Source organism: Chlorocebus sabaeus, chromosome 10, assembly GCF_047675955.1.
Source record: "Chlorocebus sabaeus isolate Y175 chromosome 10, mChlSab1.0.hap1, whole genome shotgun sequence".
Taxonomy (NCBI): Eukaryota; Metazoa; Chordata; class Mammalia; order Primates; family Cercopithecidae; genus Chlorocebus; species Chlorocebus sabaeus.
The window spans coordinates 117358173-117382658 of NC_132913.1; the positions used below are offsets into that span (position 1 = coordinate 117358173).

General features: G+C 36.3%; 1 protein-coding gene across 23 annotated transcripts in view; it reads right to left on the reverse strand.

Annotated features, from left to right (window-relative positions):
- TRIP12 (thyroid hormone receptor interactor 12) overlaps window positions 1–24486 on the reverse strand; it is a 155523-nt gene that overhangs the window by 34362 nt on the left and 96675 nt on the right. For 10 of the 23 annotated variants that reach the window (XM_038001432.2, XM_038001428.2, XM_038001425.2 and 7 more), the window contains 13 exons: window positions 17562–17710; window positions 14544–14579; window positions 14369–14464; window positions 13493–13585; window positions 13133–13294; window positions 10362–10430; window positions 10106–10271; window positions 7491–7608; window positions 6946–7102; window positions 4963–5116; window positions 3251–3479; window positions 2817–2935; window positions 1503–1710 (listed from right to left, as the gene is read on the reverse strand). In XM_038001432.2, coding sequence (XP_037857360.1) covers window positions 1503–1710; window positions 2817–2935; window positions 3251–3479; window positions 4963–5116; window positions 6946–7102; window positions 7491–7608; window positions 10106–10271; window positions 10362–10430; window positions 13133–13294; window positions 13493–13585; window positions 14369–14464; window positions 14544–14579; window positions 17562–17710 — 1756 coding nt within the window. Of the gene's footprint in view, window positions 1–1502; window positions 1711–2816; window positions 2936–3250; window positions 3480–4962; window positions 5117–6942; window positions 7103–7490; window positions 7609–10105; window positions 10272–10361; window positions 10431–13132; window positions 13295–13492; window positions 13586–14368; window positions 14465–14543; window positions 14580–17561; window positions 17711–24486 lie in introns of all 23 variants that reach the window. The other 13 variants (XM_073020115.1, XM_007966541.3, XM_007966547.3 and 10 more) reach the window with 3 other exon arrangements.

A 24486-nucleotide genomic window follows, 5' to 3' on the forward strand; every position in this document is an offset into this window, starting at 1 on the left:
TCCCAGTTACTTCAGAGGCCAAGGTGGGGAGGCTCATTTGAGCCCAGGAGTTCGATGTTAGCCTGAGAAACAGAGCAAGACCCCGAGCCATGTCTCTTTAAAAAAAAGGGAGAAAGTAAAAAATTTTTAAAGGGAAAGAAATATTCCAATTGTCTGAACTGTATCATCCCCTGTAATTTACTGAGTATTTATGATGTCTCAGGCACCATGCCTACATTATAGTAAAACCCTGCAATAACTTATGTTACTGCAGCAGCTAGTGGGTAGAAATGGGGCTGGGAAGGAAGTAAAGGAGAGAGCAAGGCTGGAAAGGAAAATGGCAGCCAAAAGCTTATAGTACTCTTGTACTTCCCTGTAGAATCAGGGAGTACAAGAGTCCCCAGAACTCTCCAAGTCCAATCTCCTCAGACTGGTCAAATAACATGGGTACCAGTTAAACTCAGCAGTTTCCTAAAATAATACCCACTGTGCCAGAAGTTCAGTCTGCCACAAGTCTTGAAACTGCCAACATTCATATTTAAGCTAAACTAGAAAACTGCCACCAGGTGGCACCAATTCCCCTCATCCCCTCTCCTACCTGAATTGGCTGTCTGCACAGGACAATGCTACCCTGCAGATTATAAGACTAAATGTTTGGATCCCACTTATTATTACTATATTTTAGAATGATCTACTTTTCAGCTTAAAAGAAGCCAAAAGGAATACTGCAGTGAATACATTCTCAATTTCAGAACTGAATTTGGTTCATCATGTACCACTCATCCAGTAATATCAAGCTTCTAATAGAAGAAAATAAAAACACTTTTAGAGTGTGGTTTGTTTCTAACACAACAAAACGGAAACCAATAGAAGGTTTGGAAACATTCTTAGTAGCATGGTATAACGAAGATTAAAAGCTGATAAATAAATCGGAGTAGAGAATTTAAGAACTCCCATTTTCCCTTATTAAAAGCAAAGTATTTACTCCCAGTTGCCAATTAAAGATAAACTGGAAATCAGTATTTTTTGGCCTTTATTCTAAGACTTCTAATTTTCAGTATTTTTAACTGTATCAATATCTGGATGTCTCTAAGGTCGTATGTATGCAGCAGCACCAAAAAGTCCCAAGATTATGAAATCAGAAACCAGAATTCAAATCCCACAACGTTAGATCCTACAAGTAACATAAGTGTTATAACACTGTGCAAGTCACAAATGCCTCTGACCTTTAGTTTCCTTGTATGTCAATGGGAATAAAACTAATCTCTTACAGTTCCTAAACACAGCCCAATATAGGTTTCCAATAAATCTTTTCTTCCCATTCTTATTAACAAAACACAGATGGAAAAATACTATATATATATATATATATATATATATATATATATATATACACACACACACACACACACACACACACATATATGCTAATATGTTACCATTTTACTCCCTATATGATTCTTAGGTACCAAAAAAAGCACTAACAGCAAAGAAATAAAAAACACAACACAATTCTTACTTACCCTTGAGGGCTGAGATCTAAAGAATCATCTCTGCTGTGCTGCAAGCTGGGTGATCCCAAGTCAGCTGCAGCGTGAGTGGCAGCTGTGGCCGTCCCACTGCTGACTGAAGTTGTGGATCCCAAGGATCCTGACCCATTCGTACATGCCTTTGGTGGACTTGTCAACAAAGACTCGGATTCTGCTAAGTGTTTTACTTGATGCATTACACCTTATAACAGAGATGAAAGGGAGTCAGTTGTAATAAAACCTTCTCCCCACCACTACAAAATCCCTAAATACCAACACTGACATAATACACAAAAAGACTAAAACATAACTGGCAAATAGGTAAAAGAAATTAGGAGCCAGAGTTTTCAACTTGACTTCAATAAGAAAAAAGTATAAAAACTAAAGGTTAAAGAAAAATACTTATTTTGAATGTCTTCTAATCTTCAAAACTAGATTATATAAAACTTAACAGGGTCATAAAGTCCTACTCAGAGTTCAAAATACTCATTATAAAAACAATAATCAATTACAGAAATACAGTGCACACCCTGTGGTGTGATAGCCAGAAGGGATGAAAAAGACCTAGAATTATCAGTTAACTTCCAGTGCTACAAAAAGACAAGATCTCATTAACACTGTCACCAAAAAAAACAAAACAGCTATTGAAAGGTGGGAGCCATCACATCCTCGAAGGTGTGTAAAGAGAGCTAAACATTAACTTGTGAGGCAGGGGTTCCTATCTGTCCTGGAATCATAGGAGAGTATGTATGAAGGAGCGTTGACTAAGAACTATCAAAATGTATACCAATGTGTGTGTCTGATTATCAGCTAGTATAAACTATATGCAAATATGTGGATAAATTTAATGTGAGTGAATGAGCACACATTCACAGTTTTCTGGGGAAGAGTCCACGACTTCTATCATTCTATCAGACTCTTATTAAAAAACAAACTGTAATCCCATGCTGAGGCAGTAGGATTGCTTGAGGCAAGGAAGTTGACATCAGCCCAGGTGTGCACCACCACACCCGCCTAATTTTTGTATTTTTAGTAAAGTCGGGGTTTCACCATGTTGGCCAGGCTGGTATCCAACCCCTGACGTCAAGTGATCCACCTGCCTGGGCCTCCCAAAGTGCTGGGATTATAGGCGTGAGCCACCACGCCCAGCATAAAAGACACATTCTATGTACTCCGAGCTGTAAGCTAACAGAGCTTTAAATGTCATTTTTAAATTGAAAAGCTATCAGTTTTTGTTCAACAGATTAAAACTTTATTTCTATTGAAGTACTATCTAGAGTAAATGACTATTAATTTATATGACATTACCTTCTCTTCTGAAGTAAACACTAAAAATATCAGGTAACTTCTGCATTAAGATTTCTGCCATCTGAAGGGCTCCCACTACTATCTTCAGGTCTTGGCTTGACAGCATGGAAGCAATGTGACTAAAAAAAGAAAGCATTTGTATATAAAACTCTGCCTGAATTTGATGATTATTTTTGGCCATACTACTTTAAATTGAGAGCAAAGCATTTTCATTGTGAAACCATTCTATTAACATAAACATTTTTCTTAACTGTTCAACTTTTATATTTTACAAAAGCTGTATGTGAATATGAATAGACATTAGACAAAAAAGAGCTCAAGATACTCCAAACAAACTTTTGTGCATATTTTTTCTATTATTACTTTGGAGGTTTCTGAAATTACTTGCAGAGATTTGAATTTGCAAAATGTTTCTACTGTTTTCATTAACACACCTTGAAACAGCATGATTTTTCAGAACATCCTTCAGAAGTTCAGCATCCGCAAAATAAATTATCCTAAGAATTGCTCTAAGGCACTTATGTCTGACCGCAGGTCCTGCTGAGGAACTATACACTTCATAAAGAACACCAAATAATGTCTTAATAAAAGACTTAGCCAGTTCTGGATCCTCTTTCATAAGCTGTGCTCGAGCATCATCCTTCTTTGACTCTGAATATCCACCTATTACATAAAAAAAAAAAAAAAAAAAATGCAATCCTGAAGTGACAGACTTCAGAAACACAATAAACAATATAAAATACTCAAGTCAATGTAATTCTTGAAATGCTATGAAAACTTTTTCATTATAAAACACATGAACTTCTTTGATATGATCAACTAGGATTTACAAAGATGCTAAAGGCAACATTCAGACAGACAAAATTCAGCTCTCTAGAAAACCAGTGACCCATTTGGACCAGCTGAAAGTAACAATTCATCACCACACTGTACCTCTTTATTTTACTGATATATATTCAATGAAACAATAGGGAAATCCAGTCCTAACCAACTAAACCAGTGGTAAGAAACAAGAGTTCTAGAAATACACGGCATTTCACTAAAAGCTTTGTAAAATGGGTAAAAAAGGTAATTCTGCCACTTTGCTTAGTGACATAAAGTGTGAGGAAAAGGTAACTGATAAATAGTAAGTTATACACAAGGGGTTGACAAAGTACGGTCTGTAAGCCGAATCCAGTCCACCACCAGTTTTTGTAAATATAATTTTATTAGAACGCAGCCATGTACATTTGTTTACATATTGTATATGGCTAATTGAAGGCTACCATGGCAGTGATGGTGAGTATAGACTATATAACCTGCAGCACTTACATTATTTGCTCTCTGGCCCTTTTCTTTTTCTTATTTAATTAATTTATTGAGACGGAGTCCCACTCTGTCACCCAGGATGGAGTGCAGTGGCGGGATCTCGGCTCACTGCAAGCTCCGCCTCCCGGGTTCACACCATTCCTCTGCCTCAGCCTCCCAAGTAGCTGGGACTATAGGCACCCGTCACCATGTTCGGCTAATTTTTTGTATTTTTAGTAGAGATGGGGTTTCACCGTGTTAGCCAGGATGGTCTCCATCTCCTGACCTCGTGATCCACCCACCTCGGCCTCCCAAAGGGCTGGGATTACAGGCGTGAGCCACCAAGCCCAGCACTATCTTGCCCTTTTCCAAAAAAAAAAAAACCACATTTGTGAACCACTGTTCTCTAAACTACAGCTGCAAAAGCAATAAACTAAATCCCTGAGGGGAGAGAGAAATGTCAGAAACCTGGCTTTGTTTTTTTTTTAATCATGATTATCTGTCCTTAATTAGTTCAGATAATTTTGGCAGGAAGGTATAAAATACAAGGTTGGAAAGAACTAGTCAATGGACCTAAAGGTATAATAGTAGTAACAGGATCAGACAAAAATCTGCATGAGCGAATTCTAACTCGAGTCTCAGGACATCAGGTAAGTAGACAAATTGTGGAAAAGATACCAGTTAATACTGGCTCACTCATCCATTACTGCACATGATTTAAGAAATCCAAAACCAAATTATTGTTATGCAATTGACTTAAGCTTAAAAAGATACTTAAGATGAACCAATTATTATTTATTATGCAAACACAAAATATTGCACAATAGTATAGTGCTATTTTAACTCAGAATGTACTTACTAGTGTTACTATTGGCTAAGGGGTTAGGTTTTCTCTGAATGGCACGTGCTGTTCCCGTGTCCTCATTGATTTGCTGCATAGAATTAAAATCAATAGTATAAACTCGTCCCAGAGTGGACAAGCTTATCTCATCCTCACCGACCTGATGGGCTGCCTGAGAGCAAAGAGAGAGAAACTTTGAATATAAACATTGAGAAATCTATTACCTTAAGACACAGTGGGGACCCCCCAAATATGCTTACATATTTATTTCATCAGGCCTTAGATGGTGAAGTTAACAGAAGATGGAAAATTTAATAGTGTAGATATGACAAAACTCATTGATTCACCAAATCATTTTTAGTTAGACATAGGTTACATGCCTCAAGCCTTATCAGGGACCCTTAGACAAAATGCAGATAAAATCTTGATGAAAGATCCACCTATGTAGCATCACTGACACAAAGAAGACACCATTTGTATTAAGAATGCTTTTGAGACATTGCTTATAAAAAAATCAGTTATCCATAAATCTTGGTATTTACACGATGAATTCTTAGCAACCTACCAAAATCCTCCCTTAAAATGATCCTAAAAAATTGTCCTCATGAAACAAAGATAACTTAAAGATCGAAAGGGACACAACTGAAACAGATTCATTGCCAAGGTTGCGTGTGGTATACAGAACATATTTGAGACAGTTCAATGAACACGAGTTTGATTTAAAGAGACTCCAGAAGTGACAAAATATTCCCATTACAGAATCCAATCTATGGAACTCCTAGGCTGAATGGAAGACAAGATTCTCAGCACATATGAGAGAGTAAGCTAATAGTGAAGGTGATCAGGAAGCTAATAGTGAAGGTGATCAGGAAGCTAATAGTAAAGGTGATCAGGAAAATGCTAAAAAGAAGATGACTTAGAGTTAGAGACCAGGACCGCTATTAGCAGGATTGGCCTGCTTATATATAATGCTGCACAAAACACCAGTCAAAGTCAATTTTCTCATAAAAGTTGGCTCTGAAACTGGATTTATTTTTACAACTCTTGATTTTATGATGTAAGTCATTGGTTTAAACTTTTTTCTAAAATTCATTTTTAGAAATGAACTAGAAGGCACCTTTAAAGAAGACTGTCTATTCAAAATGTGTGATGTTCTAAAAAAAATTCAAACATCAAAGGTTGAAATTAGAAAAGACATGAATTCTTACAGGTGTCTCATGTATTGAAAATAGTAAATTATGCATGGCATCACAAATAACACAGTGACCAACACCTCCTAAGCTGGAGCAAATATTATGCTAATTTAGTTTTTAAAAATATTTCAGTGCAAACAATATATAAGGAAGTAAAAATAAAAATCACATAAAACTGTCACACAAAATCACTGTCAACATTTTGGTATATTCCTCCCCTTTGTATTATTCATATTTTCACTTATTTTGCTGAATTCCAAAAAGATTCATGTAATATTGTATACTGTGTTTTTCATTCATATTTGATTTTATATCATTAAAATTTGTCCCAATAATATCTGGATAACATACAAACCTATGTGTATCACAATTTACTTAATTATTTACCCAGAACTAGCTATTTCATTTGTTTCCACGTTTTTGCTCTTAAAAAATATTGAGAGGGAACTATTTGTATGTAAATCTTTGCTCATGGGACATTGCTTTCTGATAGAAGATAGATACGTTTTAGAACCTACAGCCTAAGTCTTCCAATGTTTCCTTTCAGAAATGAGGAAACTATGGAACAACAAACTTAAATTACTTGCTCCAAGTCAATCAGGTAGTTAGCAGCAGAAGCAGGACTAGAACATGATGTTTTCTGACCTGAACAGAAATGAGGACCTTGTTCTCAGGAGACAAAATGAGAGAATCTTGAGTTAATTCAAAATCAAGCACATTCAAGTACACATATCCACCTCCCCATTCCATCCCTACACCCACTCTCCAACAAAATAGACATATTTAAACGGTACGATGAAACTACTACCTCAATGATCCGGCTGTCAATCCTGTTATATGGATGCCAGAGGCCCCGATCGTCACGCCACTGCCATATCGCACCATCTGTGTTCTGTGCATTTCCCTTCTTCAACATGGTATCAACTGCAAAAATGCCTTCTTTTGGTAAACATGGCATAAGTTCACTGAAAACAAAAAGTACAATAATTTTAGTAACTTTATGAAATATCAGTAAACGTTAGGTCTATAAAGAAAAATAATCTTACACAAACTACAAGTTATAGTTAGCCCCATCTTCTTTTTTTGGAGACAGAGTCTCACTCTGTCGCCCAGGCTGGAGGGCGGTAGCACGATCTCGGTTCACTGCAACCTCCGCCTCCCGGGTTCAAGCAATTCTCCTGCCTTGGCCTCCCAAGCAGCTGGGATTACAGGTGCTCGCCACTACGCCCAGCTAATTTTTTGTATTTTTATTACAGATGGGTTTTCATCATGTTGGCCAGGCTAATCTCGAACTCCTGACCTCGTGATTCATCCGCCTCGGCCTCCCAAAGTGATATTTAGCCCAATCTTTACCAAATCAGAGATGTCAGTTCATACAGTTCTTGAGGACTTCGTGGAACAAGATCAATCTGTTCCTGACAACTTCCATTGGAGGCACCACACAGGAGAAAGTGAAGCGTTTCTGCAATGTCTGTAAAAACCAACAACAAAAAACAAAAGCCTATTAAACTAGTTATAGTACCTCATTCAAGGGCAAACATTACCCAAGGGGGGAAAATAATCAGAATTATTTTCTTACAAAGCAATATAATGCAGAAATTAATGTAAAAAATGCAAAAGTGCTGTAATAAAGACCTAAAAAGAAATTCGTGTAGATTTTAACAATCTCTTTCTGGAGACTTCATTCCTTAGTCCAAACCTAGCTGGGTGCCTCATCACAATTCCTTCTTAACCCTAAGACTTCAGGAACCCTTTCTTTCTTTCCTTGAGAAGCACAGTATTTTGCACAAAAATGCATTCAACATACCACAAATCAAATATATTCATGTATTTGTCTTCAATTCAAATACATTGAAAATGTGTGGCCTATAGTATAAAATGTAACAATTAAAAGTATCTGAATCTTATTGTATTGTGATCAGGAAAACCGCTACCTAAGTGACACTGATTACATGCAAACTTGATACAAGGATCAGGCAGGCATTCTCTACTGTAAGTTTCCATTGCCAGAAGACATCATTTTTTGGAGGACTCTGCAGTGATAACCACTCAGATGTGCTGACACTGAGTGGAAGGAACTCTCAGTCTCTACAGTTTAGTCAGTCTAAACCTAAGGAAAGCTGAAACCTAAAGACACAGCGGGGTCTTTGCTGATTGTGTGTGTGTTCCTGTAAATATTATACATATGCAAAATATACAGACATTTTATTAGAATGTTTTGCCAATAATCAGTAAGTCCTATAATCAAGAAAAATATTCATTAATGATTTGGGCAGAGAGATGTGGATAGTGAATTGCCTGCCACACAGAATTTCACAATTAGTGGTTAAGATTTTTTTTTAATTGCGGTTTTGCAACTTTATAGAGAAGTTTGAATACATGGTATGCTGCATTATAAGGATTTTATTTTTTTAGAAGTCAAGGGATGACAACAAAATAGAGACAAATAGAAGAGGTCCACATTTCCTTTTACAGGGTTATTACAGTAAGCAACTATGGTGACCTCCATATGACAAACATGTGGTAAACTGCCTGGAGCATGCAAAAGAGGTGAAAATACACTAAAAGAAAAAAAAAGTTAAACAAAAGGCAGGCAGCAATTTTCCAAATTAGTATTTAGGGATGTGCTATCACAAAACGTACATTAACAAGAAATAATCTCTCTTAATGATTCGGGAAATGTTGGGATAAACAAGGTTCAAAGAACTCCTAGGGACTTTAGTAAGTAAAATGAATTGTGGATACTCAAGAAGGAGTTGAACCTTTCCCAATCTTATTTAGGAAAAGACCACTTTCTTCAGGACCACTCAAAATAGGGTTGTCTGGGAATACCAAGCTTGGAAAAGACTCTATGCTTTATAGAGAATCTTTCCAACTAGCCACCTCAACAACATTATTTTTCCACAAAGTTATGTGCCAATGTGTTAATTCACAAGAAGAGCGACTAAATATAAAACTGAGCTTCCCTAAAATGAAAATATTATACTGCTAAATATACTGTCTCAGACAGTATGGGACCACTCAGACAGAGTGGGACCAAAGACGATTTTATCAGTTAATATCATCACTGACTCCCGGGGTAACATCCATAGAGATTAGAATTATGGCTACGAAATTACGCACAATTAAAGGTATTCTACACAAAAGTGATGAATACTCTACTAGAACCAATCATAACAGCCAGGTGTGATAGCTCATGCCTATAATCCTAGTACTTTGAGAGGCCAAGGTGGGAGGAAGGCTTGAGCCCAGGACTTCAAGAACACCCTAGACAATACAGTGAGACCTTGTCTCTACAAAAAGTTAAAAAGAAAAAAAAAAATTATAATGTATAGATGTTGTTTGGTGCCCCACCATTCTCTGACATCAACTTGTTAAGTCTAAGGATTGAGAGAGGAATGGTCAACTACAAGAACAGTGCAATACAATTTTATTTCCCATACACTGTGTAAAGGTTTAGAAATACCTTTCTAAACTTGAAAGGTCTACATTTGAAAAGGTTTAGAAATAACAAATTAGCAAACATCAGAGGTATTCATCATTATAAATACATTCCTACTTTCTGAGGGAAGAAAGCATTCTGGAATCAGAAAAACTGCTAGAAAATCTAACATGGGCAGAAAAAGCAACCTATATAAGCTGAAGACAGCTGGTTATTGGTTAACTTAAAACTCAGAATTCTCCTACAAGGATGGTTACATGACAAACATCGAATAGAAATTAATGACTTTGTATTGTTAGCCCTAGAAACACCAAGGGCAAACGTTTAATTTATACTTTAAAAGGAGTATGTTAGAAACATTAACATACCGTCCCAACACAAATTTATTACATATTAACACTTCTGTTTACTATCCAGTGCCTATGATATTAGTAATCTCTTCCATTTGCTTGGCTTATGTTGACTTTACATATTAATGAAGAACCAACTTTTCCTGCTTAAAGTAGAACAGTAAAATTGCACTTACTTTGTTTCATAAGTTGAACAGCTAAAGTTGGACAGTTGGAACACATCAGAGAAAACATGCGAACCACCATTATAAACATCCCAGAACTTAAAATGGGTGGAGTCACTACCAACAGCTGTTGAACATTTGTAAGCAGATCTTTGGAAGCAACCTGCTGGAGTAAATTCTTCACAAACACAAGAAAAAAGGAATTATTACATCAAGATTCAGCAATTCAACAACCTCATAAAAATACTACCAAAGACTAAACACTTACCTCCTCATGCTGGAAGTTGTCCACTAGGCGTGCAAAACAAAGGCAAGTGCTTTCTACTGACTTTTTATCCTATTTTTTTAATAAAGGAAAATAAAATTTATTAGCAGAAAGCATTTTCACTGTCATATATCACTATTTCATCTTCTTCCTAATCCCAGATTCTTCAAGGCAAGCTCAATTAGTAAACGATGGCTTTGAAAATGCAAATGGGCCTAAGCAAGGTAGTCAGTAACGTCACAATTTCAAAACAAAGAGGAAACAAACCAACCTCTCTCCTGTATAAAGGCCACTACTAGATAAAAGCAAATACACAGAAAAGGAAGAACTATTATTCTTATGCAATCTCAATACCTAAACAAATCTTATACTAAAGAAATATACAAACATCCTACTTTCTTTAAAAGCATTACAAGTAGAAATGTTTAAGTGGGTACATACTAAAAAGTTAGAAAAAGGAAAGTTGCAAGAACCAGACATTGTTTCTTGACAATGTTACAAATAGGGCATAGACTTGCAATATTCACTATTAAAAACAAGTAATTCACTATTAAAAAGTTACACTACAAAAACAAATTGCCATATTTGTCATAAAAACAGGGTGGCATCATTGACAAAATGTTTGAAATAATTGTCATAAAAAGAAGGGAAAGAATGTTTTACTGGCTAATGTTTTGATAGACCTTGATTTTTCCTAACTTATAAGTAGATTTTCATATGTAAAAATTAGACTTGTTTCTACAAAAATGAGAATAATCCAGATATTATAAAAGCCTATAGCCTAAACCTTCACTGACAGTACGTAAATCTAGAAAGAGTGCTAGAAATAGTGACTATTTAACTTCTCCAAATCTTTTGTCTTATTTCTAAAGAACATCATATGGAACTGCTTATCACATACCAGAGCACACACTTTTAGACTACAGAAAAGATTATCTCAACTATGTTTTTATTTATTATTATTATTATTATTTTGAGATAGAGTTTCACTCTTGTTACCCAGGCTGGAGTACAATGGCACGATCTCAGCTCACTGCAAACCTCCACCTCCTGAGTTCAAGCGATTCTCCTGCCTCAGCCTCCTGAGTAGCTGGGATGCATCACCACGCCCGGCTAATCTTTTATTTTTAGTAGAGATGGGGTTTCACCGTGTTGGTCATGCTGGTCTCTAACTCCTGACCTCAGGTGATCCACCCGCCTCGGTCTCCCAAAATGCTGGGATTATAGGTGCAAGTCATTGTGCCCCCAGCCAACTATGTTTTTAAAAATAAACACATAAACACATTTTTAAAAAATGAATAACACTACTTTGCCTTGATCATCTTAGAAGCAAAAGACTCTAGGGTGATTAAATGATCACTACTATTTTATCTTACATAAATCCCTTATTTGGTCAGGCGCGGTGGCTTACGCCTGTAATCCCAGCACTTTGGGAGGCTGAGACAGGTGTGTCACTTGAGTGCAGGAGTTTGAGACCAGCCTGGCCAACATGGCGAAACCCTGTCTCTACTAAAAACACAAAAATTAGCTGGGTGAGATGGCTAATTACAGCACCTGTAATCCCAGCTATTCAGGAGGCTGAGGCAGGAGAATCGCTTGAACCCGGGAGGCAGAGGCTGCAGTGAGATCACACCACTGCACTCCAGCCTGGGCAACAGAGTAAGTAAGACTCAGTCTCAAAAACAAAACAAAACAGAACAAAAACCAAAAAATTCCGAAATTGTTTAAAAATATTTTTATGAACCTAATGTCCCACGGGTCTTAGCCACACTTTGTAATGGCAATTTCAAAGCCAGGTTTCTAGAAATATCTTTAGCAATAACAAACAACACTTCAAAATATTTCTCTGTAGTTTAAAAAAAAAAAAAAAAAAAAAGATCAATTTCTCCATAGCCTTGAAGCTGCACTCACAATTTGTCCTCACCATCCCCGGCCCATAAACCCTGCTTTTCACACTGTAGCATCAGGTCCATTGATTCTGCCACCTAGATAATCGCTTTTGCTCTTCTCCAACCCCAGACAGCCACAAACTACATTTTTCATTTCTGTTTGGGACACAGTCTAGTCTCTCTTCTGGTCTTAACCCATATCCTCCTGTTCCCATCTGCCTCCTCCAATGCCTCTCAAGAAAGGGTGATCTTTCCAAAAGGAACTTCTGATCATATCACAGAGTAAATACTCAGTGTTTGCTAAAATAACAAATCCATCCCTTAAAGTCAAAATTGTTAAAGTCATCAAACATATGAATTACTGTTCGTTTGAATAAATCTACCAAAATTTTATAAAACAACCTAATATGGCACATAACTGGATAAAAATAAAAAATATTAATCAGAACATTTTTGATTATATATGCAGTTGAAAGATTTAAAATACTAACTGAAATTGTCATTTTTAAAAAGTGGCTAGGCATGATAGTTCATGCCTGTAATCCCAGCACTTTGGGAGGCTGAGGCGGGTAGATCACTTGAGGTCAGGAGTTCAAGACCAGCCTGGCCAACATAGCAAAACCCTGTCTCTACTAAAAATACAAAAATTAGTAGGGCGTGGTGGCACACACCTGTAATCCCAGCTACTCACTCGGGAAGCGGAGGCAGGAGAATCACTTGAACCCAGCAGGCAGAGGTGGCAGTGAGCTGAGATTATGCCACTACACTCTAGCCTGGGTAACAGAGTGAGACTCTATCTCAAAAAAAATTAAATTAAATAAAAAATAAAATTTTAAAAAAAGTAATAAAACACTTAATGACACATAAAATAGATGCATATTTTACCTGATGTGTTAGCCTTTGGGTTAGCAATGGGAGGGAATCTGCCACAAAATGAAATTCATCTGGTGTGATACTCTGGCAGCAATTGGCTGCAATTGCTAATGCATTTCTTTGGGCATTTATGCTGAAGAACTCTAAGTACAGCAAGCAGTCTGCCAAACCACCCTAAAATATAGAAAACTGTTAAGGTAAAGAAAAATCCTTTATCAGCAATAAAAATAATTTAACTCTTAAAAAGTCTAGCACATTACTTTGGAAACAACATTTGCATCTTACAAAAACTGCAATTAAGTAGCTTGTATGAATGTGGATTTTAAAAATTCTACATAAGGTGAAATGTAGTCCTTCAGTAACAACACTTACCGCCTGTAGAATGGCTTTACTGTGTCTCCGTGACAACATCTCCAAGGCAGTCAAGGCCTGCTCTGCCACATCAATACACTGAATAACTTGCAGCTGGGAACATATAGTTACCATAAGGTTATCATTTAAGTTCTTTTCCAATAACTTATCTTCTACAGACAGTATTTTCTCTAATTTACATCAATGTATACTATCTCAAAACGTGGAACCCACCATAGGATGTAAGTCGCTTAGCAGCTTAAGCTATAAAGTATGGCCAAAACAGTTTCCTTCTAACCCGTTTGTGGTTTTAAGATACTGAAAAATGTTTTACATAATAAACCAAACACAATTACATAACTTTTAAATCTTCAGATTTAAAATAGATGAGTTGTTTTACATAACAAATTTTAAAATCAGATTTTAACTTTACACCCTATTGCAAATTTATGAGATAAAGCAAATTTTGTTGTGCATTAAACAAACAAAAAGGTCCATAAGACAGACAAAAAACACAGTTTACTACAAACCATATGAAAATTTCTATTCCTCACTGATTCAACTTTCTCAGCTATATAATGAGGGTATAAATAGCTATCAACCTCACTGGGATGTTTTCTAGAAATCAGATTATTTTTAATCAAATACTTTAAAGTTCTTCTCTGAAAGTTCTTATATTAATGTGCTAATTATTACTAAAAATTACAAAACTAGGCTGGGATTCTACAAATGATTTATCTTCAACTTCAAACTATTGATCTGCTGGATATAAAACATTTTTCAGGAATCTTGGCTAAAAAATATACTTTATTTAGATAAGGAAAACTGAAATTCAAGAATTTGAAACTTGATTTCCCTATGCCTGCTTTTGAACAAATGGGGTAAAAGTAGGATCACCTTTTCTAAAAAGACAGGAATAGCATCTACTACAACAGCGGAAGATCGAGGAAGTGCTTCCATCATGTATGTTAAGGCTCGACAAGCATGGTTCATCTAGAAAAGAAGAGATTTCAATGAATAAAAACTCAAAACTTAAATATCCACCATTTAAAAAAATACAGTATATACTTACAATATCAAAATTATGCTCCATCTGAAGTAATGTAATCTGTTAAAAAGATAACAAAGTATTAGAAGGTATACTCCTTGGGAAAATCCTAAAGGTGTTTCTTCCTCTTCTATTTGAACTTCAGCTGGAATGGTATTATTCGTAACTTTTACCACACAAAAATAACGTCAAGATAAAACCTAGTAGGCATACACCAGAAATGATTACACTTAGGATGGTTCATCACACACAGTGACTCCGACTTGAGTGTGCTGCTAGATAACCATCACCTCATGATACAGGTCACAAACAAAGCCTTCTTGTTACTTACAACCTATCCTTTTGGTAGCTCTAACCCTTTCAGAAGCCTATTAATATATCCCTGAGGACTTACCAGTGTTAATAAATACTAGATACATAAACAAACAGGATCAGCAATGCATTGACATTTGTTGAATTAACAAATGTCAGCAAAGATTCAGTACCATAACTCTTGTGAACAAGTTTCTCTAAAACAGACAAGCACCATTTAACTCAGCTTTAAAATACACAGTAATATAGGATTTAAACACAAGATAGATCACATCAGAAACTATGCACTAATTAAAGTCAAATTAATATAATTACTCCATATACGCGGGAATAAGTTTAAATATCGATTTTAGTTTTTCTTGTGGGAAGGATCTTAAGCAGATTTCAGCTATGTTTTTCTAATGATGGAATGCAAAACTGCTGGGGATACACACTCCGTCCTCTTGAAGCAGCTGAGTCACCAAAGAAATTTTCTCCTTGGGGGTAAGACAGTCATTCACTGTCTTCTGGTTCAACAGAAATTTTTAAATGCACTGAATTAAGTACCCTTCAATTAAATTTATAACAACAACAACAAACATCAGATATTCTAACACAATACTCACGCAATATGAATGTCTTCTCAGCTCTGAATTGTGCTGGGTAAAGTATACCTACATACCAGAAGTCCTAAGAACTATTTTTGTTTAAAAGCACTTACACACAAACACCATAACACATACATACACTCCATTTCAGGACTTAAAAAAAACAAAATCCTATTTATCAAATCACTTAATATTAGTCACTTAGAACACTTAGTGTAATTTGAAAGGGGTTATCATGTTAAAAGAAAAAGTACTAAGTTCCCCAATTATTAAACAACCTTGTTATACCGTGTTTGGGAAGGACTGATATAAGCAGATTCCCTTTCACCAAAAATGGCTATTTATGTCACATGACTGCACTGTGATGAAGAGATATACATAAATAATATTCAACTGTGATAAAATATATATCTGGAGAACTCATTAATAACAGCCATTATTAATAGCGAGAGCATCCTTGTGCAAGTCAATCAGGTACTTAAATCTAATTAACAACCAGCACATTAAGTAAAGTGAATTATGTGTCAACATTTCTGCCTAGACTTAATGGCTTCTTTATTTAACTAATAAAAATTAAAATTTAACTGTAGCTACTATAAGGTAAGCTCAGTTATTTGTTGCTACTTCCTAGTGAACAAACAACAATAACAATAAAACAAACGAAAATTTGATGCGGGTCACAGAAGCCAGCTACTGAACAAATCAGCAATCTGAGAATGGACATGAACATAGGCAAAATCTGAAAGTTGATAGGTTAATAATATTGCTCTTATGAAACACGCAGAAAGCAACGTGTACAACTTTTACTAGAATGGAAATGATAAAATTTGAACACTGGCTTTTATTATCTGCATCTGGGTGGCAGGTGAAGAAATTGTTCTATCCTTTATCAAACTCTGCCAGAGCTGAGCCATCCAAATAAGAACAAGCAGAATAAGAATCGTCACCTTGCATTTCACAGGCTTTTCTTTACTCAGCTCTCTCACCAAAACTCAAGCTATCTCCATAATTTGTTCAAATAGGACAATATGATGTAATAACCATAGCTTTACCGCATATACAAAAAGATTTACATGGTATTTAATTGTAATTTCCAAAATAAAACATGCTACAATGTCATCATGTTTATGTTTGTCTTTTGGTAGCGTTTGATTTAGACTCAAATTTTAATCTTACATTATAGCCAATTTCTTTAACTTTGAACAAAGAAATTATCAATCCACTATTTAAAACACTGTATTGTGCTAAGGTGCCTACAATTTGATAATGGCAATTTTTCTTCCTATTGTTTTCATATTTAAAAGTTTAAGGAATCAAGCTGTTAATAAATTTCTCATATCAAAGTATCAACTCATAACTGTGTTGAAAAGGAATTAAGAAGATTTTTTAAAGTCTTTCTTTTTCTGAGACAGAGTTTCACTCCTGTTACCCAGGCTAGAGTACAGTGGCACGATATTGGCTCACTGCCTTCCAGGTTCAAGTGACTGTCCTGCCTCAGACTCCTGAGTAGCTGGGATTTACAGGCACCTGCCACCATGCCCGGCTAATTTTTTCTATTTTAAGTAGAGACAGGGTTTCACCATGTTGGCCAGCCTGGTCTCGAACTCCTGACCTCAGATGATCAACCTATCTCGGCCTCCCAAAGTACTGGGATTACAGGCATGAGCCACCGTGTCTGGCCAACATAAAAGCTTTTAAACTGAAAGGATCCACATATATACCATATGGCTTGAGTAGTATTCCCATGTAGACACGTACTAAATATGAAACCTTTCTGGCCCTCCGACACAACCCAAAGTGAGCTTCCCTGGCCCATTGCTCCATGGATCACCAGGCTAAAAGAAAAAGCACGTATATTTTACATGGCAGGAGTCAAGGTTACTGATGAGGCGAACAATTTAAAACCAGTCATTTAAGTATCAAGAATTGGGTGACTATTCATCAAAAAATGATTTAGAAAATTTTCTAACTCATTAGCAATTGCTCACAGTATCTATAAGCATGAAATAAAAGCACCAAGTCATATACTCATCTCTTTATCATGTTTTAAAAATTAATAATGACAATAATCATACATTCAGTAAAAAATCAGCAGATTTCTGCAGACAAATGAGGTAAAATGAGGGGAAAACACTATGCTTACCAAAGCTGGAACAACACTCTTGACAGGAAACCCTCCCAGTGTCTCCTCATTTCCCATGACCAGCAACTGACACATCTCAATAACTGCCTGAAGCTGTTGACTTTCATCACTGGCTTGCAATCCTTGTAGTAGCTGCTGGGCCTTAGAACCTTTAGAGAAAAAAATTATTATTATCTTTAAACCCTTAAGAAAATTATTACTAGGTATAAGGTGTGACTCGCAATGTAATTGGTTGCTTATCTTCTTTGGATCCTAACAGGTCTATACCAGGGTCAAGGCACACTGCTAATACACTGAAGGAAGAATTAAATTAGTTGCATCTGCTCTGCCTTATCATGCTTTCACAGTTATATATTTCTGTCTTCTTAATTGAAAAGTTGACTGGTTTCACAGCAAAAAAAAAAAAACAAAAAATAATATCCATAAGACCAGTATAAACTGATAGCTTTAACATGATCTGTTTTAAGGAAATATAAATCGTGAGCAAAGGTTTGCTACAATAATAAAAACCTGTTAAACAATGATGCCCATACTTCAAAGGAAACGTTATACACCTCCAAATATCCGTACCAGAATAAATAGAATCCAATTAACAGTGAAAGGGCAAGGAAATAAAAAACAAAAACAACAACGTATCTAACAAAAAAGGGGACGAAAAGAATATTCTGTAAAAATAAACACACACACACACACACACACACACACACACACAAAATTATAAACCCTTACAACCTCTTTCATTTCCTGCACAGATGATGGCTATCAGAATGCTTCTACTTTTAAGACTTAATTCCATTACTCCAACAATTGAAAAATGTGAATACTCAACAACCACAGAGAAATAAGTTGTCATTAAGCTGAACAATACACTCCAAAATAAAGTCTACAGGCTGGGTTCAGTGGCTCATGCCTGTAATCCAAGCACTTTGGGAGGCCAAGGCAGGTGGATCACTTGAGGTCAGGAGTTCGACACCAACCTGGCCAACATGGCGAAACCCCGTCTCTACTGAAAATACAAAAATTAGCCTGGCACAGTGGTGTGCATCTGTAATCCTAGATACGCAGGAGGCTGAGGCAGGAGAATTGCTTGAACCCGAGAGGCAGAGGCCGCAGTGAGCCGAGATGATGCCACTGCACTCCAGACTGGGCGACAAAGACTTCATCTCAAAAATGATTAATTAATTAATTTTAAAAAATTAAGTCTATGAATGTGTTTCATTTTTCATGGACGCTTTCCTACTGGAAACCACAATTAATTAAATTAACACTTAACCAATGTTTTATGATGTTACTTTTAAAGCCCCTTCACTTCTTACACCTTTTCAAGTTATTCTTTGCATATTGGACTTTTCCAGTCCTATATCATTAAGTATTGAAATGTGTAGAAATGGGATATATGTCTGGAAGCTGTCAATGAACATGAAATTCTCATAAAAACTAAAGCTAATAATTTCAATTGACCATTAGTGATATTCCTGGGGGCATACACCTCTCAAAGGGGCACAGGGCAATCCATGGAAGTTGTTTTATGGTTTAAGATTGTGGCTACTGCATTCTATAGCTATTGCTGCCTACCTACGTTTACCATAATTAAAATCCATCCAAAAATACACCAGAAGAAAAGTTGGGGGAAATACAATTTAACAATTTTAAACTAAATAATATCAATTCCAGTGAGAGTAGGTTTATCACTTCTGTGTTGACATAATGTAGAAGGAAAAACAAAATGACAGAAAAACAGTGAAAACAAATGAATCCTCTGCTGATTCTAAAAGGATTAAACTTTAAAAGGATTAAACAGTTCACTTCAAGTATGGCCTAATAGCACAACCCCCTAAGAGAAAGAACTGACATGTATGTGACTAGATGGAGGTCTTATAACCATGTGGGTTGGCAACTGTTAAGGACATGGATCTTATACAGCATAATCAAAATTATCATCAATACCAATAAACATCTGGGATGTACCTAAAAATAATTTACACTAAACTGAAGATAACAACAAAAAGCCAAAACCATTACCAAAATCTACTTTATCTTCTGATCTATGAAGAGAAACCAACTCTTAAGAGTAGTGGATTTTGGCCGGGCGCGGTGGCTCAAGCCTGTAATCCCAGCACTTTGGGAGGCCGAGACGGGCGGATCACGAGGTCAGGAGATCGAGACCATCCTGGCTAACACGGTGAAACCCCGTCTCTACTAAAAATACAAAAAACTAGCCGGGCGAGGTGGCGGGCGCCTGTAGTCCCAGCTACTCCGGAGGCTGAGGCAGGAGAATGGCGTAAACCCGGGAGGCGGAGCTTGCAGTGAGCTGAGATCCGGCCACTGCAGTCTAGCCCGGGATACAGAGCAAGACTCCGTGTCCAAAAAAAAAAAAAAAAAAAGAGTAGTGGATTTTGAATTTAGAATCATTTTATACTCTTAAAAACTACTGAGGGACCACAAAGCACTTTTGTTTATGTGGGTTGTATTTACTGATAATTTTAAAATATGTTAATTGAAATACAAAAATTTTAAATATTTGCCAGTTAACTCATTATACATTAATATAAACAATTTTGATTTTAAAAGACCTTATTTTCCAAACCAGGTGGCACGGTCTCAGCTTACCGAAACCTCCGTCTCCTGGGTTCCAGCAATTCTCCTGCCTCAGCCTCCCAAGCAGCTGGGATTACAGGCACAGGCCACCACGAGTGGCTAATTTTTTTGTATTTTTAGTAGAGCTGGGGTTTCACCATGATGGCCAGGCTGGTATTGAACTCCTGACCTCAGGCGATCTGCCCACCTTGGCCTCCCAAAGTGCTGGGATTACAGACATGAGCCACCGTGCCTGGCCCAAACACTGTATTTTCAATATGAATTTGGTTGCTAATGTAGAACTCATGGATACAGAAGGCTAACTGTATTTATTTTTTAAATCCATGAATAAGTAGACCCTCACAGTTCAAACTCATGTTGTTCAAGAGTCAACTGTAAATGGAAAAGATTGGCCCTACTGTGTTCCAAAGATTATTAAAAAGACATGTCTTGGGAGTAAAGACCTAATTAAATTAACTTTGGTTCAGTAAGGGCATCTTAGATAAAAACTGAATTATATTTACTTGGAGTATGTGGCAGTGAAAAACACAATGACTGCTAGTATCATTCAGTGCCACTCCTTTATGCTTAAGATCCCACCAGTTTTACCCATTACAGCTTATGAACCATCAGTTCAAACATCAAAGAAATAGAAGGAAAAATCTTAGTAACTATTATTAGTTTTGACCTTATAGAACTCATTTAAGGGTCTCTCTCAGGAACCAAGAGTCCACAGATCATACTTTGAGAACCGTTATTGTTGATCAGGATTTGGCAGGCAAACGTTTTCTCTCAAGGGCCAGATAGTAATTATTTTGGGCTTTACAGGCATATGGTCTCTACTGCAACTACTCAACTCTGGCCCTGTAGCTGGAAAGTATCCACAGAAAGTAAGACTAATACAAACAAATGAACATGACTATATTCCAATAAAACATCATGGACACTGAAATTTGATCTGCATTTAATTTTCACATCAGAAAATATGACTCTTTTAAAATGTTTTCAGCCACGTAAAAATATAAAATCCACTCTTAAGAGTATACAGGCAGTATAATGCAAATTCATTGGTTTATTATAGCATACCTTATACAAAAATTAGCCGGGTGGGGTGGTGTGCACCTGCAGTCCCAGATACGCGGGAGGCTGAGGCACAAGAGTCACTTGTTTGCAGTGAGCCAAGATCACGTCACTGCACTCCAGCCTGGATGACAAGAGTGAGACTCCATCTCAAAAAAAACAAAAACAAAAACAAAACAAAAAAAACTGATAGAGGGGAGAGTAAGAAGTTTTGCTAAGACAGAAGAAAATCTTGTACTGTTTGAGATTGATAAAGTATTAATTTAAGGTATGCTATAACAAACCAATGAATTTGCATTATACTCCCTAGGGTACCACTAAAAGAAATATACGAAGATATATAACTAAAAAAAAAGTTAGAAACAATGAATTTTGGTAAAAAATCAAAAGCTTGATACCATACTGCTGTCATACACACGACTGGTGGAAATGCAAAATGGTACAATCCCAAATTGGAGGAGTTTGCAACACCTACCAAAACATCGTATGCATTTACACTCATTTAAGCAGCAATCCTCCTTCTATAAATCTATCCAAAAGATAATGCTTGAAAAAAATAGGAAAGCTACATTTCACTGAAGGCTAGCCAATAGAAAAAAAAACTGAAAATAACTCAAATGTGCAACAGGGGACTATATAAATAAACTATGTATACCCACACAATGGAGTAACATGGCAGCTTTACAAAGGCCTATCAGTTGAACATGCAACACACATGTGGCAGCTGTGAAGAGTGAACACCAAAATACAGTATCAAAAGCAAAGTAAAGTGTATAAAGTTTGCTACTCTTAACTGAGAAAGGAAGTCCCATGGACAATATAGATATTTATGGATTTTTTAAAGTAAATAACAGAAGGACAAGCCATAAAATTTAAAAAGATTATTTATGTGAGAGGAAGAAGCAGGGGAAATGGAAAGCAAAAGAAGATAAGATTTTTCTAAATATATCTTGTTTGTAGATTTGACTTTTACAACTATGTAAATATTATATAATTATAAAAGCAAAATACACATTTTAAAAAGCAGTCCCTAAAAATCAGAAGCAAAATGAAGTGAATGAACCAAGCCAACTTGCTGGCATAAAGTAAGAGATGGATTATTTCAAATGACTTTAAAACACATTAATTTTAACACAAAGTAAAAAATATCCCAGGAACAGAAAGAACTGTAAAATAATCTTTTTGACTTTTTAAATAATAATACTTTCAGTAGCAACTTGAAATCTTGTACTGTGGGATAAAATAAATGAGTCACTATGTTATAATTATTGGGAATTAGGACACTCAGCATTGGAGAAAGGAGATATAACATCAATGAAGTTAAATAAAAACTCTGTAGACCTAAATATGAATTGGTGGTATCATACCAACTTTTAAAAGAGTCTAGAAATAATGGTCAACCCAGAAGAAATGAATATGGCAGACTGCGGTCTCTAAATACAAAATAAACCAACGCTCTATGGGGAAATGAACAATTTCAGGTATGGGGAGTGTATCAGTCCATTCTCACACATCTACGAAGAAATATCCAAGACTGGGTAACTTATAAAGAAAATAGGTTTAATTGACTCACAGTTTGGCGTGGCTGGGGAGGAAACTTACAATCAGTGGAAGGTACTTCCTCATAGGGCAGCAGAAGGAAGAATAAGTGCCAACAAGGGAAATGCCAAATCCTTATAAAACCATCAGATCTAGTGAGAACTCACCATCAGAAGAATAGCATGGGAGAAATCACCCCCATGATTCAACTACTTCCCACTGGGTCCATCCCAGTGGGGACTGTAGGGATTGCAATCCAAGATGAGATTTGGGTGGGTACACAGCCATACCATAGCAGGAAGAAAAAATAAGTCAACTGAGTTTGGCACATCTTGTCATACCAGAAAATAAGAAGGCTATCAAAAATTACTAAGGTTACGGCCAAAAGATTCAGAAGCCAAACTCAAAAAGATCCCATCATCCAATGCTGGGACAATTCAAGTATCAATGAAAATCACTGAAATGTCTAATACACGTCTCAACCCACTGCTTACAATCACACTTAAAAACAAACATGTTAAAAAGCAAAACAAAAATACAACAATGGTACCTTTGGAGGATATAAAAATCACTCCTTTTATTAACCAGTAAAGAGTGAAAAATAATTTTCCCTGTATCAACTATTGTCCTGGGCAATCAAATAGAAGGTGAGAAGAAGATATCCTTTATATATTTCTACTAAATTATTAATACTTTCTTTACGTCTCATAAATGAAAAGAGATTATTAGGTCTAAAATACTACCATTTTGTAACCCCTATTACATAGGTACTTAGTTTCAACAGCTTGTTAAAAGACAGACACTATGTACTTTCTAAGAACACACTATGACTTTTCAATAGGTTTTGTTTACCAAGAAAAGATGATAAAGGCTCTAAACTCAATGTGAAGAGGTCTCTAGATCCAACAACCAGTTTGCAAGAAATACACTTATGATATTGAGACAATGAAACTTTGACATCTATTGGCTATCTATTATTAAGAAATTGCTGGTTTATTTTTTAAATGTGATAATGTGACTGTGTGTTTTGAGGAGCATTATCTTGAACCACATGATGAAATGTTTATAGATTAAAATTAGGTGTCACTTAACAAATGGGATACGTTCTGAGAAATGCGTTGTTAGCCTATTTTGTCGTGCAAACATCATAGAGTATACTTAAACCAAGATGGTACAGAGTTTAGCCCCTCGCTCCTAGGCTAGAAACCAGTACGACATATTACTTTACTGAATACTATAGGCAGTTGTAATGAGTATTTGTATATGTTACTATATCTACACATAGAAGAGGTACAATAAAAATATGATATAAAAGATTAAAAAATGGTACGTCTGTATAGGGCATTTACCATGAATGGAGCTTACCAGGAATGGAAGTTTCTCTAGGCGAGTGGGTGGTGAGTGAATGTGAAAGCCTAGATTATACACTACTATAAACTCTATAAACTGTATATATATGTATACTAAATTTATAAGAAATATCTTAAAGAAATTAACCGGTCAGGCACTGTGGCTCACGCCTGTAATCCAAGCACTTTGGGATGCTGAGGTGGGCAGATCACAAGACCAGGAGATCGAGAACATCCTGGCTAACACAGTGAAACCCCGTCTCTACTAAAAATACAAAAAATTAGCCAGGCGTGGTGGCGGGTGCCTGTAGTCCCAGCTACTCGGGAGGCTGAGGCAGGAGAATTGCTTGAACCTGGGAGGAGGCGGTTACAGTGAGCCA